The 27,548-nt window shown below is 42.9% G+C and overlaps 1 protein-coding gene across 9 annotated transcripts in view; it reads right to left on the bottom strand.

Annotated features, from left to right (window-relative positions):
• Positions 1-27,548, bottom strand: part of SPECC1 (sperm antigen with calponin homology and coiled-coil domains 1) — an 87,252-nt gene that overhangs the window by 14,320 nt on the left and 45,384 nt on the right. For 7 of the 9 annotated variants that reach the window (XR_005628840.1, XM_039720807.1, XM_039720810.1 and 4 more), the window contains 9 exons: positions 20,224-21,782; positions 18,205-18,412; positions 17,507-17,580; positions 16,987-17,165; positions 9,451-9,596; positions 9,161-9,261; positions 8,306-8,387; positions 5,906-6,056; positions 4,865-4,967 (listed from right to left, as the gene is read on the bottom strand). Coding sequence is in view for 8 of the 9 variants with exons in the window: in XM_039720807.1 (XP_039576741.1) it covers positions 4,865-4,967; positions 5,906-6,056; positions 8,306-8,387; positions 9,161-9,261; positions 9,451-9,596; positions 16,987-17,165; positions 17,507-17,580; positions 18,205-18,412; positions 20,224-21,782 (2,603 nt within the window). In the remaining variant the exon portion in view is untranslated. The other 2 variants (XM_039720813.1, XM_039720814.1) reach the window with 2 other exon arrangements.

The following is a 27,548-nucleotide window of genomic DNA, read 5'->3' as shown; positions in this document are numbered from 1 at the left end:
AAGATCAAGGCAATGCTATAATGTAAGACTGGTCACAAAGATGGTCCAGACTTGGAAGCAAAATTCCTGACCAGCATATTGTCAATTTTAATTTAAATACAGGATAATCTCTCCTATCTCAAGGGCTATTAGCAAAACCCCTTTCAACTTTTGTACAGATAGGAAAAGTCAACAACATCCTCCTCTTCATCAAAGATCAGAGAAACACAGAGAGAGACAGAAATTTCATCTACTCCTCAGAAGCTCACAGAATATACTAATAACTCCCTGGGAAATACTCCCTGCTCATATATCCTGCTTCTAAATATCAAAATGCAACAAGTGCTGTGGACACAGAGCTGTGTAAGCTTGTGCAGCCCCTCAGAACAGAAGGGCTGGTGTTGGAACTTCAGGGCACGTGTCGCTGTCCACCTGAGTGTGTTAAAGTACAACTGCCCATGAAGGAGCTTTGGGATGTCCTATAAAGCAGGTCCTCACAAAGTGGAGCCCCAGGAATGCTCCTGCTTGATGCATCAGCAGTCCAAAAATTGCCATCCTGACAGTGTGCCCCAGCAGAGTCCATCTCCCAAAGGAGAATGGTCCCATGACCACCTGACCAAAGGGAATTCGTTATGTCCATCTTTGTGCATCTTTGGGTCACACTTAATCCATGCTGGATCTCATCCAGCCAGCAAAGCAGGCAAAAAAAGCATCAGAAAAAGCAGGGGCTAACAGCATGGAATAGGGCTTGAGAACAAGGAGGATTTGGAGGAAATACTGCCTAGCACAACGAGAAAAGAAATGCAAATTCTTGTGAGAAAAAGAAAGCCACAAATACGTAAACAAAAAGCTGGTATTAGTCTGAGTTTAAATTGAACACAAAAGGATAAAGAGCTTTATATTACATCCACTGCCAAGCCACCAGTGGAGCAGTCTCTTGCTAGAATTACTTGACAAGCAGCAAATACTGCAACAGCTTTATTTTTCTCCCTAAGCTTTTGTATCTCTGCTCCATGAAGAGCTGCCTTGATCCACAGCTGATGCACTGACACTGCCATGGTCAGGGGGGTGACACCATGCAATGGCTTGAAAGCACAGATCAAGAATGCATGAAATACAAACATTTCCAGAGGTACAGCTGCCATTTCCCTTGATCAGCTCTAGGACATTCCCTGCCTGCTCCTATTTAGCATTCTTCTGTTTAAAACAACCACAGAGCTTTACTGTAAGAGATGGTGGATCTTCAACAAGTGGTGGATGCAAAATAGGTCCTGTTAAACCAAACATCACTTTCAACAAAAGCACAAGTACGAAATGTATTGGAGGAAAGAGCCAGTCTCAGATCCTCTTTTCCTCTGGGCCATAGGAAGGGTGTGTAGTGGTTGAAAAGAGCATGAAAATAGTTCCATATTCATTAACATGGTAGCAGTTCCTTCTCCTCTCCAAAGAGAGCATGTGTGGCAGAAACAATAATCCTCAATTCTAATGATCATGGGTTAAGTGCCTCTTAAAGTTCTGTGTTTTCACAATACATCTGTGAATAGCAAAAGACTTTAATCTAGAGAGGTTTGGCCCCTTGACAAATGGTCTCCACAGAGAGCAAAGAGAATCAGGGCACTTAAATGACACCACAGTCACTAATGACATGATTATGGAAGGTGATAATGCAACAAGAATGACTCTCAGCAGCTTCCAGGAGTTCCAGCTCACAGGAGCCCAGCCTGTTAGAAAAGAGGCACCCAATTCCTGCTTCACACTGCTGCTAGGATGTATCATCTTTTTAAATAGATGGAAAAAAGCCACAAGACAACAGAGAAAAAGCTATTTTAACACAAATAGCTTACTCTCAGCAGGCTTTGTGGTTTGAAGTATTTGTGGTAAATAAGTTTCAGAGCCACAAAAGCATTTCTCAAGCCTGGTCACCTCATGGCCCTACATTACACACCATGATGTCAACGAACTTGGAGAGGCAGAAGGAAAGCACAATTGTGTGTCTGGCAGGCAGAGCCTGTGCCACTGCACAGTTCTTACAGAGAACCATACATTAGATTTGGGTTTTAAGGTGGAGATTTTCCACCAAAGTTTTGCACAAAGACACTGAGTCCAAAGCCTGATTTCACCACAATTCTTGTTACTACTGAGATTGTTTGCACCTCCCCTGCATAGTTATTCAGAATCAATGGCCAAAATGCCAGATAATATTCATCTGGGCACCAAAACATGACAATTGAAATAATATGATCTATCGTGTCACAGTTTATGCAATCCCATTTTCATATGCTTTTCTCCTAGTCCTTAAACTGAACTCCCACTTTATTTTCACTTCAGTGACTCTGTTTTCATGTTCTCAATATTTTTACTTAGCATGCCTATCTTTCTGATATCAAATCACTGTTTAAATAAGGATCTTAGAATTGACATAGCCAATTACAGAAACATAGATGCTTTCATGTTTCCCTTCAGTTACTGTAAACTCATGCAATTTCTTTTTTTAAAAAGCAAACAAAACCCTCCAGGCCACTGCTAATTTGTGTTGCACTTCCCCCAACTCCCCTCAGTGTCCCTGGTTTATTTTATGAGATTGCCTCCTGGGGAACATGCTGAAGTTCAAGGCCAGGGAATGTTCCCACTGTAGTCCATGCAAGAAGAGTTTATGGTTGGACTTGATCTTAAACTAAATGAGTCTATATTTGCCAGGGGCAGGATGAAAATTTCTATCTATAGCATAAGTTTTGTATGAATTAAAGCATTTAAAAAGTGGAATCTTGTGTGCTGGTCCCTAGGTCTCATCCCCAGACACCTTCCTAGGTCACTCATCCAGCTTGCCTTGGGGAATCTAGGACATGGGGAGTAGCTGCTATTGAGTATTAATTATTCTAATCCATTCTGCCCATACTGCTTAATGAAATCATAATTTAAACACAAAGAAATCCCTTCTTCCCCCCCAGCTCAGATGAGGAATTGCTACCACACATTTTGCCACCAAAAAGAGAAGTTAGGCAGCCAAGCAGCAAGTTTTTAATGCTCTCATTCTGCTGTGTCACAGGGCTGCAAAGAGTTTGCATCCCAACTTCCCCCTGGTTCTGGGCTTCATGTGAGGAATGACATGACAGATGATGCTGGAATTTGCACAGATGATGCCTCACAGGCAGGGCTGTTATCTCTGGAAAAAGTCCTGCACGTCACCAGGGCTCTGCTCTGTGCAGTTCATTACCTCATTCCACCCCTGCACGGCTGAGGCAGGAAGGAGGATGACGTTCTTTACTCCATTTCTTGTACTCAAGAATGATAAAAACTCCCTGTGGAGCTTCACATCAGCCTCACCATGGGAGTGCAAGGGGCTGGGAAAAGCAAGTTCCTGATGAGTTAGTGAATACACAGCAGATAGAGCAATGGGAATGAGAGGCTGAGGAAGAATGTCCAAGAGAGAATTCCTCTAAACAAAGCAGTGGAGATAGAGAGGCAAAATTCTCACCATAAATCAATATTGTGATTGTGCTTTGGTTCTTCTGACTTTAATATCTACCCTGAGATGTCACACAGGCTTCTATATTTGCAGAGCCACATTATTTTTTTTCTAGAAGCAATACATTTAGTTCAACTTGGGTATAAATCAGAGAAAGAAACCTACAGGCTGATGTTCAGAGAACACTTCTACCAGTGAAAAGGGCAACACTGCCAGGAGAAAGCATTACTTTTGAGATGGGTTTGCTGGCTTAGCAGAAGTTAGACTTGGAAAAGTTGTATTTTGTTAGTTGTTTTCTGAGGGCTGCATGGGAATGTTCCCACATACTTTCAAATCCAAGCCCAGGAGAATTTTAGTAGAGGAGATAGAAAATAAATCAACACAGCACAGAATACACAATTTCAGGGGACAGCACTGTAGCCTTTGAGGCAGTATCACAGAACTGGAGGCTAAACACTAACCCTGGCCTTATTCTTTCTAAGCTGTGTCTGAAGTCAGAGCTGTGCCCAGCACCTTCCTTCTGGGAAATTGCTGCAAGCAGATGAACACACCAGTGCTAAGAAACAACTGAAAGGAAAGCTCCTGTCCTCTCTTCCAAACTCCTGCACCCTGCAGCTAATGCTTCATAAAGAAATGCTCAGGAAGAAAAAAAAATATTATTGACTTTTAAAGATGGAGTCTGCTTTTATTAGAGATTTGCTCCAGGGTGCACATCATGTGGTGATAACTGCTTTTGTCTTCTGCTCCAAGTAACAAACAATATTATTCCTAAGAAAGAAAACTTCCAACATTTTACCAAACCAAAATCTTCCTGCACATCCAGCATCTACCACAGGATGAAATATTGCCTGTAACTTCCTCCCCTCCAGAACCCAAGGCTTAACTCAACTGCACACCACAGCAGCCAGGAAAGCACAGCAATGGCCATGCAAGACCTGGAGAAACCATTATCCCTGATTAACAGTGAAAACCACTCTGCAAAGAAATCAGACGGTCTTTGTAAAATCAAGCTTCATTTGGTCAAGGCCACAGAATAAAAATATTTCTTTGGCTTTGTAGCCAGGACTAAAGAAAAATTAACACAATAATGTACTGCCCACAGAAGCCTACGGAAAAAAATATTAGAATGTACTTTCAAAAACTGATGTTAAATTGAGGCTGCTGCACATATACACTCTGTTTCTCATCATCAGCAAGCCTCAGTGCAGTAAATATTTTGGGGTTTGTGTACAAATTACTTTTGACAATGCAGTATTGGGGAATGCAGTGTTAAAGAAATCTGAATGAAGAGGACGGAAACAGCCCATAAAAGTAAACATGCAAAAATCAACACACAACATTATTCATATTGTTTTGAAGTGACTGCTTACTGCAGACTACAGGAAAGTGATTAAAGTAAAAAGGTACCTACTCTCTTACCTGGTAACCTTCAGTCTTCTTTTGGCACCATTTCAACAAAGCATTCCTCTTGGAACCCCCATACTCCCGGGCCAGGGCTGCCAGGGGGTCCTTCCTCTCCACACTAAACCAGGGAAGAAGGGAGAAGACAATAAAAAAATAAAAATTAAAGATATTTCAAGTGTATTTAATCTTTTTAATATCTGTATGACAAAGCAGAATGGCAGCACAGAACATGAACATAAACCAAACTGACTTCAGTTTTGGAGCTTGCAATTAGTATTTTCCTTTACACAAGGTGGTGTCACTGCACATGAAGAGCTGAAAAACCAGAAGCTGTGGATATCCAGGGGTGTGTGTTAACAAAACATTTCTGCTATTATTTTCATCAGATTTACTACAATTTTCAAGTAATCTCTATTTTATATATTGAAAACTAGGATTTAGGTGTAAAATTGAAAGAAACTGCCTAAGGAATCTGTAACAGTAAATTCACACCCAGTTGAGCTGCTGCAAAACAAGTTCTTGAATAAAATGAAAAATGTGACAGCTAAGGACATTTAAAGGCCAACAATCAAAACACCCACATTGTCTCCACTCTACAGCTTCTACTGGTGGAAATAACGGTGGAGATCAGAGGAAAATGTATGTTTTTTCTCAAGAGAGAAGAAAATTATGTGTCCAATTTCCTTCAGCCCTCAGAGCCTCTGGTTTTTAGCTCACCACAACATGCAAAATGACAGTAAGATAATGAGGGCTGACCACATGTACTTATGATGGAATTCTTGTGTACAACTCAGTGGCTCCTGAAAGCTTGCTGTCCTCTTTTCCCATTTTACAGATAACTGTGAGGATTACCATCTGAGTTTTCATATCTGGATGTAACTGAGCCTGGTAATTCCCAAAGACCAGCCAGCAGAGTGCTCTGCAGACAAGAGATCCTCCAGATTAAATCCTCCAGACTGAAACATCCAGATTAAACCCTCCAGATTAAAACATTTATCTTGGTTCCAGGTAATGCTGTTGGACTGTCCTGTTTTTCCCAGGAAATTGGGCTGATACCTGAGTTTGCTTTGGGGTTTCAAGCAGCTGGGGGTAGAGGAAAGCATCCTGCTGCTGAAGGCCATTGGGGGTTTGCTCAGAGATTCCAGGGAGGGGCTTTTACGGAGGTAATGGTCTGGTTTCAGCTCTTCATTCCTCCCCTTCAGAAGGTCTGTGTGAAATCAAAAAAGGCTGTCAGTTTGCAGCCTGAAGAATTTGATTAATCACTGTCCTGCCACCCCAGCACACAATATGCAGTCTGTTGTTTTGATTCTAAACAAATGTACTCATTTGTTCATTAAACACACATGGGGCTAGGAAACCTTGAGCAGATTAGAGGTGACCACAGCAAGGAATGGCTTTGATGATTTCAGCAGTACAGGCTGCCTGGTTTCCTGTGATTGATACTCCTGCTGGGGGGTAGGGGCCTCAGGTGAATGAAGGGAAATACCAAAATCTACAGTCTCAAAGGTTCAAAAGCTGAGCACCAGATATCTTCACCAGATGACTGAGCAGCCCTAGTACAATGATTTCTTTTCTGCCATTAGCAAACTTGTAACAAGAAAGCCTCTTGTCTCCTGAGCACAGCCCAGGAAAGGCACTTACTCCTCATGATGGTCTGAGATCCACCCTGACATAACTCGGATAAGGCTCAATATATTCACAGCATATGCATCTGTGTTTTTCTTACACATATGATGTAATTTATATACTGTATTTATTATATATATTGCTATATAGTCAAAAGAAAATCACTGCATATCAATACAAGAGGTGATGTAACAAGCCAGGACTGCACATCATGTTATCAGAAATTACTGGATGTGGAACACAACTTCTCCACCTCTTTTTCAGTCACATCCCTATGATAATTACAAATTAATGCCAATCACCGAGGTGTGAATTCCTTCTTATCTCAGCTTCAGCTCCCTTTGACTTATTTCTGGGTGCTGGAAAGTCCAGATGGAGCCAGTAAACCTCTGACTCTCAGAAATCACAGCTCTGGGTGAAGTAACCCATGCTCCTCTCCACCTATGTAACATTTGGGTCACATTAGGGACATCACAGAACCCTGCTGTGACACTGGTCAGATGGAATCAGCCAGAAGATTTTTATTATGGAGACTACTTCACTCTGAATTTCCTTGGGGATAATTTTTGATTCAGTGTTGTTTGCATAGGGCTTGGATCAACTGCCTTCTAGGATTATTTAGATTGGAACCAGAGCTGTTACAACCTTACAGTGAGTAAGCCTTTGCTATGGATTATTGGAACTAAATTAAATCCAGGTACAAAGAGAAGCTGTAAATACTGCTTGTAAGATAAGCAGCCATAAATTTTTACCATACAATGGCTTATAAAATATCTGTTGATTTTAATATATTTTCACAGAACTGTCTCTGGGTAATAATAGAAATTATCCATGGCCTAGAGTGAGAGATTTATTGTTAAGGACTGGCATCATATTACATAGCTGATAGATTATTTCACTCTACAGTAAACTGGTAGAGATTAAAAAGGTCTCATGTTGTGTTTGGGATCTACACACTCAGGCAAGACTTCCTGGAATCCAACTGATACAAGTAAATAAACCCTGTCCATTTCCCTAGACAGAAGCAGACACTTCTGCTTGCTTAGCCAGGTTCTAATTTCTCTCCTGTATTAGCAAACTATTGCAGAAAATCCAGCCTAGCCATCAAGAAGTTGGGACTGATTGTTGGGGGTTTTTTTGTCCCTCCCTGCAGTTTCACTACAAGAATGTAACATTTCATCTGCCCTTAAAAATTCAAGAATCTGTTGTTACTAACTTTGATTACAATGCAACAACTACATTCAGGACCAGATAACCAAAATAAAGGGCCTAGGGAAGATGGGAAACAAACACTGGTAGGAAAGAATATTAAATGAAAAGAGAACAAAAGCAAAGTGTGAAATGAAAACAAACTCATCTCTTGAGAACTCTCAAAACAAACTATTTCCAGCCCAAATATGACTGCTCCTAGAACAGTCACATCAGTATCTGAAATGTTTGATGTATTTCAAATGAAGTTCAATTTAAAAACAAATAAACCCTCAGAAGACAGTGCTTTGGGCTTGTTCCAGAGACATACATGTTGAACAAAATCCAACCCTCTCCAGTCCCACAGTGTGGATTAGAGAGGTGCCATGGATCCTTCAGAATAAAAAAAGGGGAGTTTGTGTTGGCAAACCACAATAAATCAGCTATTTTTTAGTTATGGTCAAGATGGGAATAGAAGCACATCAAAATTAATAAGCTCTGTAAAACAAAGACACTGGAGGTACTTGCCATGTTTCCTTTGACCATGTAGAAAGAGGAAAAATGGCTCAGGCTGAGGCCAACAGTTAATAACAAGTTTAGTTAACAGAAAGAGGCAGTATCTGTACATTTATCACAACTTACCTGCCAGAGGGAGGTCTGACAGATCTGCATGTCTGGCAATGCCCTTGCTGGCTGGCTTGGCATTGTTATACACAGAATGTCTCTGTGAAACAAAGGTGCAAAAGGTAGTTGAAGAAAAATTTGCCATCTTGCTTAAATAGGTGAGCAGAAAGAAGAAGTTTCTGCCATCTCAAGAGGACAAAGCATGTGGAAGGATACAGAAACCTTTCTAGCTGCACCTAGAGTTGGGTAAGTAACTGTGAAAAACAGAAGGACAAAGGGACGATATTTTATCTGGTAATACACTGGTTCCTGAACTACTTCACACTTCCATTTGTATGATTTTTCTTTTGCCAAACACAATTTAGAATCACTAACCAAAAGTAAGGATGCCTGTTCCCAACCCTGACTCTGCTCCCAACACCCTGAGTCATATGTCAGGAGGATTCTTGTCTCTGCAGCCCCAGCACCAGTTTTCAATGAATACCCATCATCATCAGGCATTAACACAAGTTCCCAGACCTCACTGGATAACTGGGAGCACACATCTTGGAAACTTCAATCTCTTGTCTCCCAACTCATTAGCTCCCTAGTTCAGTGTGATGTTTCTTCTATCTCATTCCCAATAACTGAAAGCTCTTTTCTGGCCCATGGTGATAAAAGCTCAGAAGTGTACTCCAGAGTTCACATCTGACCACAAAGACCTCTAAGCTGAAGTCCAGACAAACTCACTTTGATCCTTTTTGCTAGGACCACAGCATTTGATGTTCCACAGCAAACAAACAGATGAGTTTCCCCTTCCCCCTGTCAGCAGCTGCTGGAGCCAGCACTGTGTCCACCTCTTTTGAGTCTACAAGGACAGAAGAGCTCCTGTACCTGCATTGGGGAAACAGCAGCTGCTGGGGCTGTCCTCACTGGGATTCCACTGAGAGGGCTCCTGGGCACCTTGTGAACTGGGATATTTTGACCACTGCTACCTGCAAGGGAAAACCATGGAAACATCTGGATTTCAAATAAAACTGTCTTTTTTCATATCAGGGAAGCACTGTGTAGTGACATTCCATATTTATGCACCAAGCACTGACAGAAAACACCCATCCAGAAGCAAGAAGCAGATCCTGCTCAGCACTAGAAATTTTTTTCCTACAAAGTACAGTGTCCAATACCTGAGCATCCCAAGTCAAAGGACTTTATGAGTGACTTCACAGTGGCTGCAGATTCTGGAGGCGTGGGGGATGCTCTGCTGAGGCAGACCCCTTGCCAGCGGCTGGCTGTGTCTGACTCCAGAGAATCCACCTCTTCAGCTGCCAGCCTGCAAGGCACAAACCACAGCAAAGTCAGGGCCAACAGGAAGTGCAAGCACTGATTAAAGGTCTTCGTTGACTGCTCCAACAATGAGCAGGTTTTACTGCATGCCCAGAACATGGACCACTCTAAGAATATTCAGGTCCTTTTCTTGCAGTGCCTGGCAAACACTACATCACTGAGTCTAACAAATTTTTCTGCATTGTTAACCATTTCATCCCCATTCCCAAGCCTCACACAGGAAGGAGGATATTCATAGGAAAAAAAAAAGCAGTTTGATGAGACTTTTGAGTAATTAATAATTATCCGAAGATAGGCTTTCAATAGAGCACAGGTGCCAAGGGGCTGCTGTGGCTCTCAGTTTATAGTGAGGAAAGTAACCAAAAGACAAATACACTTCAGAGTAAAAACTCAACACTTAAAACTTATCAACAGAGACATCTGCTAAATAAATGAACCCTCAGTCACAATTCATAAGCACTTATACAGGGAATAAACTTTTAAATGTTTCATCCTAGCAGACACAGGAAGACCAAAATCCAATGGCTAGAATGAAGACAGACGAAGCAAATAGAAAGTGGTTCATATTTCAGCAGGAAGGATAAAGAAGTTACTCCTTTGAAAATAAATTCTAAAGTCAATATCAGGTGCTGGACTTACAGGAGTTCATATAGGAAGGCCCAGAGCTGTGTTAAACATCAAATATAATCACACAGTGAAAGTTTCTTCCAGTCAAGTATTTTACATGATATTGCTTAGTGACTTACCTGCATTTCTCAGGTAGACTTGGTGTGCAATTATCTAGCTTTAGTTTAGGAAAGCTGCAAGCAAATAAAGTCTACTCATGTAAAAAGAGATTATTTGTACCTCTTCCACCTGCTCAGAACCTACACATGAGCTGCTGAGCAGCAGCTTCTGAGCAATCACCACTTCTCCCTGCATTTGCAGTGTTTGATACACACCAAGAGCTACATGAACACAAAACCAGAAATTATTTCATAAGGTGCCTGGAGGACTCCATCCAGGAAGTGCCCATGGGGTTGAACAACTTCTGTGAGCCAAAAATAGAACTCAGAGCCTTTTCCTTACCCTTTAGCCATCAGAAAATGAAAAAGGCTAAAGGGTGCCAGTGAATAAGAGAATAAGAGTGACTCAAGTTTCTATTTCTGGCAGGGCTTAAGGAGGTGCTGTCTTTAAGCAGACTTTTGCTATTTCTTTAATTCAGTGAAGCTCCTTGTGTGCCAGGGGAGCCTGCAGAGGCAGATGGCTGGAGAAAAAGCCATTTCAGTTCCATTCTCCTTTAATCCAATAAGGAGGAAAGGCAGATTGGATAAGATTCACTGAGCTCTGAGGGAGCAGTGTTTTGCTAGCCTTAAGTTCCAGCCTTCACTTCTGTGGTTCATAAAGCATGAACAGCAAATCAGCACGTGACAGAATCTGCACCTGAGTTACACAAACCACAAAAGCTAAAAGAGTCTGTAAAGCAGGGAGGAAGGATAAATTTCTGCCTCAAGACCCCAAACCACCCAGTTCAATCTATTACACTTTCAGTCTGGCCTTTGACTGCAGGATGCAAACATGTTAAACAGAGTAACTAGACCAGCCCCAGTGCCACAGAAGAGTCAACTGAGAATTCAGGTGCCATTATTCTGTCGTTATGAGGATTTAAGTGCTGGAGTTACAATCCATTTCCTTTTTTTTTTTTTTTAGGATGCTTCCTGTAATCTTCCATCTGTATATTTGTAATAGGCAGCCTGAAACAACCTCCTTGATTAAACACAATCACAACAGAAAACTAAGGCCTCCCTTGCTGCAAATCTTGCCAGAAAGGTAAGAACAACAGTCCTGAGAGCCACTTGCTTCAACTAAAACAACACATACCAGCCAACAAGCAATGGAGAGATTAAATTGGTGAGCACTTAACCTTAAAAAGAAAAATCTGTATGAGAGGGAGATGCACATGTGTGTACAGAGATGGGATTCTTGAGAGAGAAGCAGAACAGCAGGAGCTCAACTTGCAGCAGCTAATTCAGGAGGACAGTACAGAGCACAAACTAGAAAGATTAATGATAAGCCATAACTCCAAACCCAAAACGACTCCTCCTCATGCACAGAATTTCTTCAGCTTAGCACATCTTAGGCCATCCAAGAGACTACACAAGTTCTGCTACAAAAATGAGGGATTTGAACAAAATGTCAGCCAGTGCAGTATGCTTTCCTGGAAACAAGAATGAATGGTTCACACAGATAAATGCTGCACGTGCAGCTGGCTGAAGTGGAGCAGCTCCAGGAGGAAGCAGAGCACTGGAGCCACAAAGGAATTAAAACGTGCAGTCCCTTTCACAAAACCACTGCTGAGTTTCATTCATTCACTGGTGAGAGAAAAAGATGCAGAGAGCTTTTCTCTAACAGCAAGAGTGAGTCTCTTGTTTTCTAGGTTTGAAATATGTGGACAACTGACTGACAACAATGTGCAAGTCTTTCAGGGCTTATTGTACAGATTTTTGGCAAACTCAGCCTTCTCATGTTTGTAAAATTTCTAAACTGCTCTGATGACTGTTACAGGAGGCTTAAGAGCACAGGACCATATTTTCAGAATCTCATCTTTGACAGTTCCTGTCATTGTGACTCCTCCTGAACTCCAAGGCACACAAAGAAGAGACACACAGCTACTGCTGCACAGAATAGAAGAGAGGCCAAGGGCAGGCAGCAGACAATTCCAAACACTTAAACATTTATTTGGCACTTCAATGTATATTTCTTAAACATAAAAACCAACATTCAAGAGCTGTCAGCACAGCAGAGAAAGGCAACACAAGTGTGCATATAGGCAAACACTCCAGTAGCACGGCACAAAGGTGGGGGCCATGCCAAAGCCAGGACATCCTGTGGAATTCTCCACTAGCTCAGCCTGCTCCCACACCGGGCCCTTGCTAGATCTTCACATCCAGAAGAGAAGGACAGAAATCCCATAGCCAAAACACGGAATTCCAGTCCTGGAACAAATAGTGAGAATCTCCTGGTAGAGATGGTGATCTCTGAGTTTCTCCTCAGCATCCATGGAAAGCTCTCTCCAGGTGTCTCCAGCTGCAGAGCTGAACTTCAAGTTCTCCCTGATCATCATATACTTCACCTGAGTTAAAGGCATGAGAACGACTCCTTTCTGAAAGGGTGTTTACTAGGGGCTTGATATGTTCGTTTCTTTTCCTTCTGCTCTCTCCATCTGCAGTTCTTACACGAGGACAAAGCTCGCAGGGAATTTTCCCTGGGAAGGTCACAGCAGGACATGCTCCGTGGTTGTCCCTTCCCAGCAGCACCGGGTCGGCCGTGCCACCCAGTGGCGAGTGCCTTGTCAATGCAGGAGTGGAAATCAAACCAGCAGAGCAGCTGAGAATGAGTGAGTAAAGCCGTGCTTCCACTCGGTTTTGCTGCTGGATTTCAGTGACCTATCCCCAGGTTTGTGTTACTCTATAAACCATCTGTTCTCTTATATGTATTTAGACACACAAAGATAGACCATAGAATATAATATTACATGGAGAATTTATGTATATGCCATTAAATTTTACAAATCAGACATACACAGGGTGATTTTTGCTTAAGGTTAAAATGGCATGTTTGAATGCCTGTTTTGAGGAAAATAGCCCCATCCCTCCAAAAAAAAGCTTTCAGTTATTTCAGATCCCCAAATCTCTGTGATTACTTCTTATGGCTTAGCTGGCTTTAGAGTAATTCAGAACTTCTTCTGCCTCCTGGTGTCCTCTGAAGAAAGAAGCCTTCTGAAACAAAGAGAGAGGCTCTTGCCCATGGGGAAGAGGTGGACCTGAGCATTCACACTTTGCAATACACTTGAATTTCGCAGGGTAATAAAAAAACAGAGGTGTTTTCTTGTATTGAAACTTCCCTTTTTCAGCTGGGAGTTGAAGGCAAGTCCTGCAGTGTCTCACAGGCCTGGCTGTGCCTCCTTTCAGGGCTGTGTTAGCTGGCAGAGATCAGGCACCTGTGGAGACACACAGCAGGTGGGGAGGTTATGGAAAGCCACATCATGCCCACCCCCAGGTACAACCCTCTGTTTTACATCATCCCCTCATCTCTAAATTAGGGGGAGCCAGGGAAACACCAGTGGTGTGGCTGGGACAGGCAAAGGAGCACCTTAACACTCCACCAATTTGGCTTTGAGCAACAAGAGTACAAAACACACAATAAGTCTGTGTTGCTCAGATAGGAAGAAATTCAATATTTACAGCCAGGGAATCACTGTAGGACCAGGTTGGTGATGTTTTCCTCTGCTCACTTCAGACTATTCATTTCAAAGGGGGTACAGGGACCCATCCAGGCAGCTGAGCTGCTCTACCTCAGCCAGAGTTGCACTAGAGGGGATGGAATAACCTCACCCAATGTATAAAAAACCCACCAGGAGCTTCCTAACAAACCCAAACCCCCACACCAAACAACTCTGAGGAGCAAACAAACATTGCTTTGAGAGCCCTGCTCTGCCACCCTCCTTTGCTTGCTGTGAGAGCAGAGTGAACTCTCAAACCTCTGTGAGACAGAACAGCTGCAAACACAGGCACAAATGAGCAGCACATCAGCACATACAGACTGACAGGGTTTAATACACAGAGTACAAGCTCATTTCCAGGAGAAAAGCATGTGACACTGCCATGCTGTGGCATTGGAGACTTTAGGAGGAAAAACAGAAGCAAATTAATGGGATGCATCACAATCTTCAGTTTAGGCTTCCGTTTAAAGATCTGGTTAATTTTTTCATTATTCTATGAAGTCACTCATTTAATTAGAGATTTAATTTCTCTAAGTACAACTTCTGGCCCAACTGTCCTCCCTCCATGTTCTTAGTTCAAGGCAAAAAATGCTGTAGTGCCAAAATAATCTTGACAATTTGAAGCCAGAGAGTCAAAGCAAGACTGTGAAACTTTTACTCAGGATCTTGTCCTGTCTGGTCTCGAAAATTTTCAAGGATGGAGATTATTTAACTTCAATTCCCACTACCTGTGAGGAGACAGCTACACAACAATGGATTGTAAGCTTCTGCATTTTACTGCAGAGAAATAACGTTAATTGGGATGTAAAGTATCATAGAAGACTGCCTGAAGCATGGGTTAATCAATTTGAAGTTTCACCCAATACTAACTTGGGACATGTTAACTCCTTTTTCTCTTATTCCATTTGGTCAATGCTTGTCCAACCTCCCCCCAACATTCTCAGTCATAGAATTAAGACATTTAATCTGTGTTAAAGATGCCCTTGGGAGGCTCTTACCTTCATTCAGCTGAACTCTGATGACCTCATCAGGATTTTTTTCTGCAAGTTCTTGGGCTGTTCCTAAACCAAAAATGACTTTTTGTCTGATTAGAAGAACGTAACGGTGAAATCAAACTTGGAGGCAGGAACTCAGGCAGCCACAGGCAAACATTAAAATGGCAGGATGTTGTAGGAGATAAATTGGCCTCAAGATGAATTTATGAGGTGGAGTCTAATGACCCTCAAGAGATGGCTGAGATTTTGCCAAAAACCTTGGAGTAGCAAGCTCTTTGGAAGGTACATTTTCCAATAAGAGCTTAAAAATCAGACAAACTTTCACTAGGGACTGTCAGACATTCAGCTGAGCGTGCAGCTGCTCAGCATTAGCAAACATGAGGAATACTTTATAGGCTCTGTTAAAGTATCACGCTACAAACTGCTTCCACCAGTGCTGAGCACACATCAAAATCACCACAGGCACCAGAATCCACTGCTGATTCTGAGCAGTGGCATTTGTGAGGATGAGAACACTCCCAGAACTTCTGGGTGAAAGAAGCCGAGGTGCTGGGGGAGACAGAGACCTCAGGAATGGAAAAATATCTGGAAGTGTAGAACTGGCTCTCAGCAGGAGCTTTGGTGACTTCAGGAATTTGTTTCATGGGTCAGTAGAGCTTTGAAGTTGCAGTGTTTAGCTGCTGATCACTGGTTTGTTTGGACAGAACTTCCACAGACTTCATTATGTTCCCCATACCACTCAGTACAGACATTTTGCACACTCTGAGAAACAAATTAATTATCCTGATGGATGCAGAATTTGGTTTCATTACCTGCTTTTGAAAGAGAATCATTTTTCCCACTGCAGACATCACATCTGGCTCCATGACCAAGGCAATACTCAAAGCAAGCTACACAGAGTCAACATGACAGAGACAGACACATCCATGTGTGTGTGACACAGAGGGAGACACAAAAGCCAAAACTGACTTCATTAAATACATGTCTGAACACTTCCTCCTGGAACTACAGCTGTATGGATTCTGGGGTTCCAATTTAGAAAGGAATATTTCCAGCTCAGGCTTATACCAAAGAGCTGATCATGTTCCTTATAGATGAAAGATAAATATTCCAGTTTGCAAATTAGCAGGTCATCTTCTATTCATTTTAAGTACTATCAAATATATCTTAAAAGCCAAAATAATACAGAGGGGAAGCTATGAGAATATGATTCCCCACCCTCATACAGGAACCCTGCTTTCAACAAGAGAAATTTCATTAAGAACAAATTAGAAATGGAAACAGAGCCCAGAACCTTAAGTACTGTCTGGTAATCATTTTGTCTGAGTACATGGTCTGTAACAGCTTTTCTTTGCATCCACTTGGGACTCTGCTAATGAAACTGGAGCCTAAAACCATTCCTTTATTTTCTGAAGAGAAGTTTTTCTGTCTGTTCAATCCAGGCATTCTGATCCCTACACCTCCACAAAAAACCTCTCCCATGTTTTCAGTCCCATCTACTGTACAGCTGCTGTGGAAACTCCTGAATGGAAAACAGTGAGCAAATAAGTGCAATGTAGAGCTGGACTGTTACTTCACCTGAAAGAAATGAGAGGATTCACCCTCTTCCTGTGGCCATTCCGTCAATGGCCACGAATTTACCAGGAGAGAGATTAAAACATGAAATCTAGAGGAGTAAAATTAATTTGACACATATTTCTGATGAACAGATGACTGCTTGTGTTACTTTGTCTGTCTTCATTGACTTCCCTCAGGTTAAGAAGTTCTCTTCTGGAATAGCTGTACCCAGCCAATCCTCCCACAGATGGTTTAATACAGCTGCACAGAGTTATAAAGGCATCACCATGTTGAGAGCAAAGCTATCAGAGGATATTGGCAATTGTTACTACTTAATATTTGCTGATTAAAACCTTCATGGCTTAGTTGACAGAACTAGACTGCCCAAAAGAAAAAGAACAGAAACATCTTAGAATAAGAGACAACCAAATCTGCCAGAAGAGTTAGAAACAGACGAGATGCACATCCAAGCCAGCAAATAGTTACTGACAAAGCACTGTTTGCATGCGTGTTAGCAGGCACACAGAGCAAATCCTGGCCCTGGTAAATAGCAAACAACCAACCTGCTGCTGCCCTTCACTTCATCCAGCTCCTTCTGCAGTCTGGCACTCTTCTCCTCCTCCTCCTGCAGCTTCCTCTTCACCACACGGAGCTCCTGCTGAGCTTCACACTTAATGTCATTGGCTACAACCACGGCAGTCTGCAGGTCAGCCTGGAAACGCCTCCACTCCTCTGTGTCCTCCTGGAAAAGCAATTAGAACCCCAAATTGCTGAAAAATGCACCCACTCGAGCTGAGCACTCAGTTATTGGTCTCTATTGCAGTGATCACAAGCAACCAGGATTTTCCCACAATTTTAAGGTGGTGCTGGGTCAAACTGAACACTTGCCTCTTTATACTACCAAAAATATGGCCAAAGAAACTCATGCTAAGCTTTCCACACTGATATTGCCAAGAAGTCCACAGTGAAGAGAATGAAGACTTAAAGAGTGCAGAAAGAATTTCTGCTCTTGTTCTAGGAAAACACAATGCCAGCATAGCAATAAAAGCTCAGCTTAGCTTTGTCTTGGAGCTTAAACCTTACCTTCATCTGCTTAGTCAGAGCTTTCAGCTGCCTCTCTGTATCTTGTTTTTGCTCTTCCAGCTTCATTGCTTTACCTAGGAATGATAAAAAACGTGAAAAGATTATTAAACACATAAAGGCAACAGTGAAAATGAGAATGGGAGGGCAGAGCAGCTGATTTGTTTTTGCTTCTGGTAATGCCACTAATACAGACTAAAGTGAATAAAGACACTGTCAACAATCAGGAATAGAACCAACAGTAGATCTGGTACTCAAACATCTCTAAAATATGCCATTATTTTCAGGTACTAAACCAGACTGACATTTAAACAAATGAATCCATATGCATTCACTTGCTCAGCACACACATCCCAAGGGATCACTGATGTGAGGAACAGCCACTGGTTCCACCAGGTGGCAGCTCCCTGTCCAGAGCAACCTCGACTTTACTGCTCTGCCCTAAAAACTCTGTAACAGAAATCCAGTAATTCCAATTTCTGGAATGGGTAATACTTCCTTCACTGAAGAATGAGGTTTGGAAACTGTCTCTAATGTCCCATCTATAGCACTCTGTTAAATTAGTATACTTCTATGCATGAACAGAAGGGAATATCCAAAACTGGAATATTTGTAAAGGTCAGACCTCCTCCTCCCTGTTGCAGCCACAACTGAGCACCCCGAATAAGCTCACTTCAATCCTTTTTTCCAGCTCCACCTACTTTCTAGGTCACTGATGAGCTGGTTATTGTGGAGTTTTATAGCACGATGTTGTTCCACCTGGTCTTCCAACTCGAAAATGGTCTCCTTCAGGTTTTTGATATCTGCTTCATTCTCTGATGTCTTCTCCTGCAGCTTCTGGCTGGTCCTGCTCAGTTGCTCAGCCTGTCGGTCACACACCTCCTTCAGCTGACCATACTCATTCTCAGCCTGGGAGGGAAGAAAAAAGCTGCAAGTCTGTCCACATTTCTTAGGAGATCTCGCTCATTAGAGACTTTACTTGTGGATTTAAGCACTGTGTACACCCAGTTTCAATGAAAATGAGAGTCTCAGGAAGCAGAGATGAGAGATGAATGTCAGTTTTCTTTCCTGGCAATAAAGATAATACAAGATGCTGCAAAGGAAATGAAATTTTCTATATGATGACCACAATTCCAAACCAATCTCTGCAGTTAACGAAGGGAGAGGAATTATATTCCCGGAAATCTCCACTTCTATTTCTGTAGAACATTATGAAAGTGATATCACTGCCTTAGGGCCAGGCTGATGATCAGTTCATCCCCATTAACAATTTGCTGCTTTTACCATGTGCATTTTCAATGGACTGTGAAAACATACATAGCAGAGCCAGCTACTGCAGATAAGTGTATTTCTGGATATGGGACATCTGGAATTACTGAAAGGGGAATCTGCTGCACTTCAGTTTGTTGGCTCAGCCCACTGATCAATGCTTCCAGGTTTGGGGGGAGCTCTCTAACCAGGCAGAAGTTATGGAAAAGGTGCAGGCTGCCAATTCAGTGAGCAGCACTGGCACAGCCTCACTGCAGGGCAGCCTTACAGAAGCCTGTGGTCTTGTTTGGGTGTCACAAATAGCCAATGATTCAAAACAGCTTAATTCGAGGGAAGGGAAGAGTAAAAGAAGGGAAATCTGTGGTTTCCAAACCAAGCAATAAAAAGTTTGGTACAGAGTCTGAGCACTCAGCAGTTTTTCATTTATTCTTCATGACCTGCAGCTCCAGAAAGCACTTGGGAAAAGTGGAGGAAAGCTTCCTGTACTAACTCCATTTGCTGTGGTCACCTATTTTAGCTGAAAGGACATCTGGATTTTCTAAATCGCTCAAACCATGGAGGTGCTTTTTGGCAATGCTCCCTTCCTCTGCAGCCAATTTTATCATTCCTCTCATGCTCCCTTCCCCATACAGGAAAGGCTGCACACTCTCACTCCTTCTGCAGCACTGGGACATGATCACTGCTGGTGCTTTATTAACACTTGTTGAATGATGGCTCAGGCTGCAGCTCCTCTGAACAGCCAGGATCACACAGAAAACAGGGACACTAACTTGCTTAACCTTGTTTGGAGCAAAGCTATGAACTCACAAATGAGGTAAATAATGCTAAAATATTTTTATGTTACTTTACCTATCCCAAAACAGAGCATTTCTTTTTCTTTTTGTAAAAATATTTGTTTTATGAAAATTATCTCATCTGGAGCTTGACTGTTCTGTGACTTGTTGCTGCCCCATCAGCTTCCCTGAGCATTAATTTATGTCCTTGTGATCTCATGATCAATGACACCTATACTTCACTCCTAATTAACTGTGATTCATTATTCAGAATTGAATATTCACAGCTAACTATTTATGCCCTTCTCTTCATCTGATTAGCAAGTGATTTACACTATTTGTTCACAACATATCAAAGTGCTTTTTTATTGATCTGCTCTTTGCTCCAATTCTGATAGACACAATTCTATTTACTGAAAGAGTAAATTCTACAGAAGGTATTAGGACAAAATAGTTAGGAATTTATAAATACAGATATGCCAATAGTTATTTCTGAGAAAATATGGGTAGAGCACAGAAACTGAGACAATATCATATAATCCCAGCTTCTACTAAGAACTAATCATACAATTTAAATCCTGGAAACTTACAACCAGTGGCTCAATAACAATGTAAAGACCGACCTATTTGTGAAAGGACATAAACAACCACTTTATTTTAGAGCTGTTACTGTTTTACCTTAGACAGCAGCCCCTGAATGTGCTTCAGTTCACTGTTTGCTTTCAGCAGCTCTTGTTTCAGCTCAGTGCAAGAGGCTTCTAACTGGGCCTTTTCTGCATGGGCGACTTTGAGCATCTCCTGCACCTCAGAGTTGTCAGAGGTGCAGCCCATCACGTTGATTTCTGCAGCCTTTTGTTTCTCATTCTCCAGCTGAGTTTTGAGAGAGCCATTCTCAATTTTCAGACCTTCCAAAGCAATTTTACAGTCCTCCAGACTTTTTGTCACTGTGCTGTTGCTCTGCTGTTCCACTTCTAGAAGTTTAAGCAGCTTCTCATTTTCTTCTCTCAGGCTTTTTATCACCTGCTGGGCATCCTGGTGCTCCCTTTCTAAGCTTCGAAGGCTGCTGGTTAACTGCTGCTGAATGTTGAGCAATTTCTCTCTCTCAAATTGTGCTTTTTCAAGAACTTCTGCACATTTCTGTTCCAGTTCAAGGACCTTCTCCTCTTGAGCTTCATTCTTGGAGCGCTCTTGGAGGAGAGTCATGAGCTTCTCATTTTCCTGGCTCAGCTGCTCGGCTCTATCCCTGTGCTGACGGAAGGAAGTCTCCAGGAGAGCTTTCTCTTCCACCAGCTTCTCATTTTCTGTTGTCAGCTCCTGCACCATTTGCTGCTGATCCGACAGCTCCTGCAAAGTGGCCTGCAGCTCTTCTGCTGTGCTGTGGTGATTCTCCTCCATCTTTTGTATTCTCTCTGTAAGAGATGCCACAGAGAGGTCGCTAATATTGTTTGGAGAACTTCCTGCAGTGGAGCACTTGGAGCCTTTGAAGTGGTTGCTGCTGGCAGATGCTGGCCTGGAAGGCACATCTGCAATGTGCTCGAAGTCAGAGGCATCGGGGGACAGGGAGGCCTTGGTGACATCGCTGCTGGACGAGCCGGAGTTGCGCAGGGCAGCGCCGCTCACGCGCTGCCTGTGCTCCTCCGCGTCAGCCCTCGACGTGCTCTTGGATGGGCTCCCAAAGCTCGACTCTTGGGTAGTTGGGGTTGGCAGGCTGCTGTCGCCTCCGCTGCTCGTGGTCGTGTCTGAGAGAGGGGAGTTCTCCAGATAAAGCAATTTCTCTTTCAAAGCACGGTTTTCTTCTCCCAGGCTAGCAAGCTCTTTTTGGAAAGTCCTGTTTTTCTCCTGAAGGGTCCTTATCAACGGATCTATGTCAACAGGTGATACTGTTTCTAAATTTTGGTTGGAAGCCCCCATTCCTTCAGCGTTGAGTGACCCTTTCTCTTTGCATTTCTTCAGCTCACAACGAAGTTTGGTAATTTCCGAATCTTTTGTCTTTGCCTCTGCCAGGAGCTCTTTAACCTGAGATTCCAGAACAGCCTTGTCACCAGTTTCATTCTCTTGCTTGGACTTGCTGGTGGGGCGCACGTGTTTGGTAGGAGTTGGCGCACCAGAAGAGGTGGGGCTGGGCTGTGTTTTCCTGGTGTTGGCCTGACCACGCAGCACAGCTCTCTCCCTGGACACGGATGAGGACAATTCCCGGGGCGCTGGGATCCCCGTGCGCTTCGCAGCCGAAACCGCTCCTGGAGGAACAAGGCATGAAGGAAATTTGAGTTAGTGCATGAGGAAAACAAGTTTCACAACAACAATGCTGGAGCCTAGAGCAGTCCTGGAAAAAAACACCTGAGTGTTTGAATAGGTTTAGTCATGACTGACTGTGTGGATTCATGTTTCAAAGGCTTGTATTATTCTGCATTTCTTCCTTTCCCATCCCCTGCAAAGGAACACAGCCTGGTAAACTTTTTCCCAGTGTGGTAATATAATATGTAAATGCTGCAATACACGAGCTACAAGCCCCTATTAATTGTATTGATGTAAAGATATAAGGATATTAATTATTTGAAAGTAAAAGTTCTTCACACTACTTTGTAAAATTCTGGATCTAATCTTAATTTCTGAGGAAATGTTCAGTAACTTAAGACAAGATACTGCCTTTGAAAAAAAAGTATTTTTATCACACACAAAACTATTTGCATTATACTCTATTTAAGCAGATCATCACAAAAGGAGGACTGAGACATTTATGCTGAGCACAGATTCAGTGAAATATAAAACTCTTCTGGCACTTCCAACACTAAGACAATTGTGTTGCTGCAGCTTCTTGCAGAGATGGATGAGAGATTTTCCATGTTCTAAATTCCCATCCTCTTATGGAAGAAGAGCAAAAGGAGCTTAGAGAGTTGATGCTGATCTGTTCAGTTGTTGGTTGGGTTTTTTCCCCACCAACTAACAATGCAAAGCATTATGTGACTACAAGGGAAATGAAGTTTATGAGTTGTTGATTTTCATCTTTCAAAGCTCTCTTGAAATACAGGACCCCAGGCAATGAAGAAACAATAAGAGCCATCTGAACCATGGAAGCTGTAACAAGCTGGTTAAAGAAAAGAAGCTGATTCAAAGGGCAGGTATGACATGGCACTGTAACTGAAAACACCGTGAACTTAAGAAAATCCTCCTGAAAATTCAGGACCTTATTCAAAAGGAAAAGCCCTAAAGTACAGGACCACAAAGTGTGGGGATAGGGCACAATGAGGAGATGTTGTCCAAAGTAGCCAAATAAACAGGATGCAAGAACGAGTTATGCAAACAGAAAGGGCTAGTGAGCCAGTGTTTGCAATAAAAACAACTTCCAGAAGGGCTCTGGGGGGAAATCCTATAAGGAATTCCATCTCCCCACATTTGGGAGACTCTTTGCTGACACACATGTGCAGCACCCACAGAAAATCAAAGAGCATTAAGAGCAAAGGAGGGCAGACTCCTTGCCTTACACAGCAGCTTCATGACCCTCCCACAGCCTTCTCCTTGCCACAGCAGAGCAGGGCACGGAAGGGTTAACATTAACACCACCCCGTTTGCTCAGCATCTCTTTTGAAGAATGCACTGGGTTTATAAAGCCCACACAAACAGGAGCCCCTCCTCTCCCCCCAAACACACACACTCTGCAGCAGCACAATAAACACCCCGAGACAAAGAGCAGCTGAAGAAAAGCCCCCTGAAGCTGGAGCAGCGCTGGCAGGAGAGCACAGAGAGCCTCTGTCATGGCAGGGGCACGGTGAGGCCAGAGACAAAGGCTCCAGTGTTTTTGGGAAGAGATACAGGGACAGCCAGGCCCACACAGCTTCATTCAGTCACCTACAGCTGGAGGGGACAGCACAGCTCTGGGATCTCCGGTGGAAAGCACCACGAAACGGAGATGGGAATTCTCCTTGCCAGAGCCCAGGCCCTGGCTCATGGATCATCCCATTCCCAGCCCAACCACCAGGGTCTGGCACCTGTAAAACCTATGGGAATGAGCTCAGCACATGAGCAAAGCTCGTGGTGTCCATGCAGCCAACACCAGGAGATGAAGGACAGGAGGAAAACCGAAAGGACCACGATGTGATGTGACTGCCAACAGAGAAACCCCAGCTCAGCACAGCCCTCCCTGCTCAGAGAGAGGCACAGGTGAAGCCCAGGTGGGAAAGCCCTGGAATGCATCCCAACCATTGAGAAGGACGAGTGCCCACCATACAGAAGCAGTTTTCACACAAACTGCAACCATACTACAGTTTTAAGATGTAAAATTCACATTACAAATTACCAGAGATGCTCTTGGATGGAGCCTAAGGGGTGATTTAAAGCCTTCTGTGTGTCCTGGGATTTTATTTGATCTGAAAGGGTTTTCTACCTCTCACACAAAATTTTATGACAAAAGCAAGTTCTCTGAAAAACTTTTTTAATGCCCAAACTGGTTCAATAACATGACTGTCAACTGGTCAGTACATGACTAAGCAGTATTCTATAAATAGTGGTGGCATTCTGTACATTGCAACAAATAATGAGGCAATTAGACATTAGTACAAATTGCTTGGCACTAAGGAAACCACCTTTTCCTAGGAGATAGGCTGCACTTGTAATCACCACCAGATGACAAGTGCAACATGATCCTGAGCAATGGAAGACATATACATAAGGATAACAATTAATGATATTTAACTGGGATTATCTGTACTGCACCACCTCCTGCCAACCTGTGCAGGCTTTGAGCTTACTCAATGTGCCTCATGTGTTTTGCAAGACTCCACGCTCTGCTGACTTGCTCTGTCATAAATCACAAGGCATTTGCTATCCATCAATAACCATTAACCACCTTGGTTTTTTTACAACATAGAAAGACTTACATATTTTCCTCACTCCAGTCTCCACAAGCAGCACATGATACTAAAAAGTCACAAGGAGCCAAAAAAAAAAAGTTCTAAGTGCATATGTTGATCACAAAACACCAAATCAAGTATAAACACTGCTTTAAAGTCTATTTTATGGGCAAGCCCCCTCGGAATGACCTTGGAATTGAGCAGTGTAGTGGTTGCCAGTGACTGCCAAGCCACAGCCCCAGGCTCCACTTGCACTGAGGGCTGTGCAAGTGCCCCTGGTGACCTGATTAACTGGCCCCCAGTGTGGTGATGGGCTGTGGCAGACTCCAGACAGACACGTGCCTCCCAGGCTGCTGCATCCAGCACAGCCCTGATTTATGCTGCTGCTTTCAGTGGCTGGAATCACACAGAACTTCACTGCCTGGCCAGGGCTGCTGGTTTTGAGCAGGGGAGAGAAAAACAGCCAGCCCTGAATCTCAGTGGAGGTCACCTCAAGCTGTGTTCCTCACCTGGGTGCCCAGTAAGAACTTCTCCATTTTCAGATGTACTTTCCAGGGGTGAGGCATTAAACCATATCAATTGATACAACTCAAAATTCTCCAAGTGCTTTACAATTAACAGCTATTTAACTCAAATCCTCTGAAACACATAATTAATTAAGTTTAAGCTACAGGACAGGGAAGCAGAGAGCAACGAAACACCTCACCCAAGGTCACAGTAAATCAGGATTAGGACCAGGGTCTGTACCCTGCTGTGGAGCTTTCCATGCACCACTTGCTGCCAGGGAACATTCCCTGACTTCCCACTGGTGTCAAAAGGCAAAGTATCACTTTAATGAGATAAAAGTTGACCCCTTGAAATGATCTTTTGACATTTTAATCCCATTTTCAACACAATGTTTCTTGCTGAAGCCTCAGGATTACTCCTCAGTTTTTCCACACCATGATCCATTTCTGATCTGAGCTCTCAGCACCTTCCACAGGGACATCCATAACCGGGAGAAAATGGACTATGGAATGGAGGAAAACATTTCCCAATCCTCCAAGGTGAAGCACAGAGGATTGCTGCTCAGAAGTGACATCCAACGTAATTACAGTGGTAGCAGGCTAAGGGGATGTAGGAGGCAAACATTTTATCAGTCACAGGGGGACATGTGTGACATTGTGGAATGAAGATTCAATACATTTATCTGCCTTTACATTCCATGTGCTCTGAGATAGCACATATCACTGCAGTAAAGCAGCAGCCTTGAATTTACATTTATTTTACTTGACCCTTAATTATACTAACAGTTCAAACACCTGCTTCCCCAGTCCCAGAGCAGAGGAATCATCTCACTTGGGAAGTGACAGCATTTGACTACATAATCACCTTTGAAAATGTTCTAATTTCTGCCTTGAATTTATTTTTTAGAACTGGAGTCAATACAAAATTATTTGCCTCTGGCCTTTGTCCCATTTGTGTCCCACAACCTGCCCTTTTCCTAATCCCTCCCTCCATCAACATATTAATATCCCAAAGGTTAATGCCATGGCCTTCTGCTGTTCCACAGTGGAGCTAACAGGGAATGTTCCATTTAGTACCTTATTCCTCAATTTTAATCCTGTCATCTCTTAAGTTAACAACAACAAAAACACATTGTTTCCTTCAACATGTTCAAGATTCCACATCAGTAATTCACTGTTCCATATTTCAGTAGGTACTACGCCTCCTGCACCATCGATGTAATTTAAGCACTGATCACCAAGTCATCTCACAAAGCATTTCAGTCATGTAAGGCTAAAGCATGGAGACAGATGCAGCTTTGGTGTGATGTTTCTAAACAATGGATACCTTATTTAAATTGCAAGGGCAGGATAACCAACAAGAACTAAAAGAAAGCTATTCATAGCACGCTGCAATGTTCCACTCATACATTTCAGAAAGGCAAACTGTTGCCTGCAGACAAGTTTGTCCTCTCACGAGGGATGCTAAAGCTCTCTCATTCCAGCTCCTGCTTTTGCAACAGATCAGCAATTTCACTGTCCCGTGTCTGTCATCCCTAAATCCTCCTCAGAAAGGACAGTGCAACAAGAGATTACAAAAAGAAATTAAGGACTAACTATTCAAAGCCTCCCTGGAAACAGAAGACAGAGGTGGTTCTGTCATTCCAGAATTCTGTCCTCACATGCCAGGATGTTTTAATAAAATTTCCCATCTGAACAGAACTCCTGAGCCTCAGATAGAAAAGTGGTTGCTTGAGGGAAAGGTCAGTATAAATCAAATGGGCTGGAAGCATTTAGCACCATGGTTAAGGGAATATTAACAGCCCACACTTGCACAGCAAATAAAATGAATTATTAAACCACCCCACACAATTTTACTGTGCTCTAGCACTTGTGGTTTAGCTGAAATATGTCCTTCTTATCAATTCTGGCTTTCAGCTCATCCTCTGGCTGTGACTTCAGTAGATCCTGGACTCGAGAGCACTTCCTCAGGCTTTGCCAGGATGGGCTGAGGATCCAGAGCAGCTCCAGGAACACACAGCAAACAGCCAGGCAAGGCAGGCAGGTACCCTGTGCTCAGCCATGCCTGGGAAAGGTCCTGGCACCACTTTCAGTTTCTCAGTAAAACAAACCTGGCTCACAGGAGTATCTTTATTTCACCAGGTTTATGACACCTGGTCTAGGACACCACAACACAGCTGTCTAGTGCCATTTCAAATATTTAAAATACCTTCACTGCACTCTAAGATTTAGCAGCACCTGTAGGAGATTTGTCCCTTGCTCCAGAGGCAGACAGAGCAACTGGGATGTCTGAAGACACCTGAAGTGCCACCAGACATTGAACTGAACAGTCAGACTTTCTTCACAGATTTACAAACCAATTTTAGAAGGCAGATAAGAGCAGCTTTTTTGTGCTACATTCAGAATTCCTCCAGCACCCTAGTACCCCTTAGCAGATTTCCAGCCACACAATGAATGATTTAACACAATGGATAAATATGGGATTCATGACATCATTGCTGTGAATTTAGTCGCAGCCAAGTCACAAAAGATGGCATTAGCTTGGAGTCACCAACCACACTCTCCAGTGACTCACTGTGATAAACCAGAACATGTTACAGGGAGCCTGGATGTGTTTTCTGACTTCTTTTATCAACTCAGAGCAAAGTTT

This window comes from Passer montanus, unplaced genomic scaffold, assembly GCF_014805655.1.
Source record: "Passer montanus isolate IOZ18808 unplaced genomic scaffold, ASM1480565v1 scaffold44, whole genome shotgun sequence".
In the NCBI taxonomy this organism is placed as follows: domain Eukaryota; kingdom Metazoa; phylum Chordata; class Aves; order Passeriformes; family Passeridae; genus Passer; species Passer montanus.
Note: the sequence above shows the minus strand (reverse complement) of the source record. Positions and strands in the feature narration are given on the sequence as shown.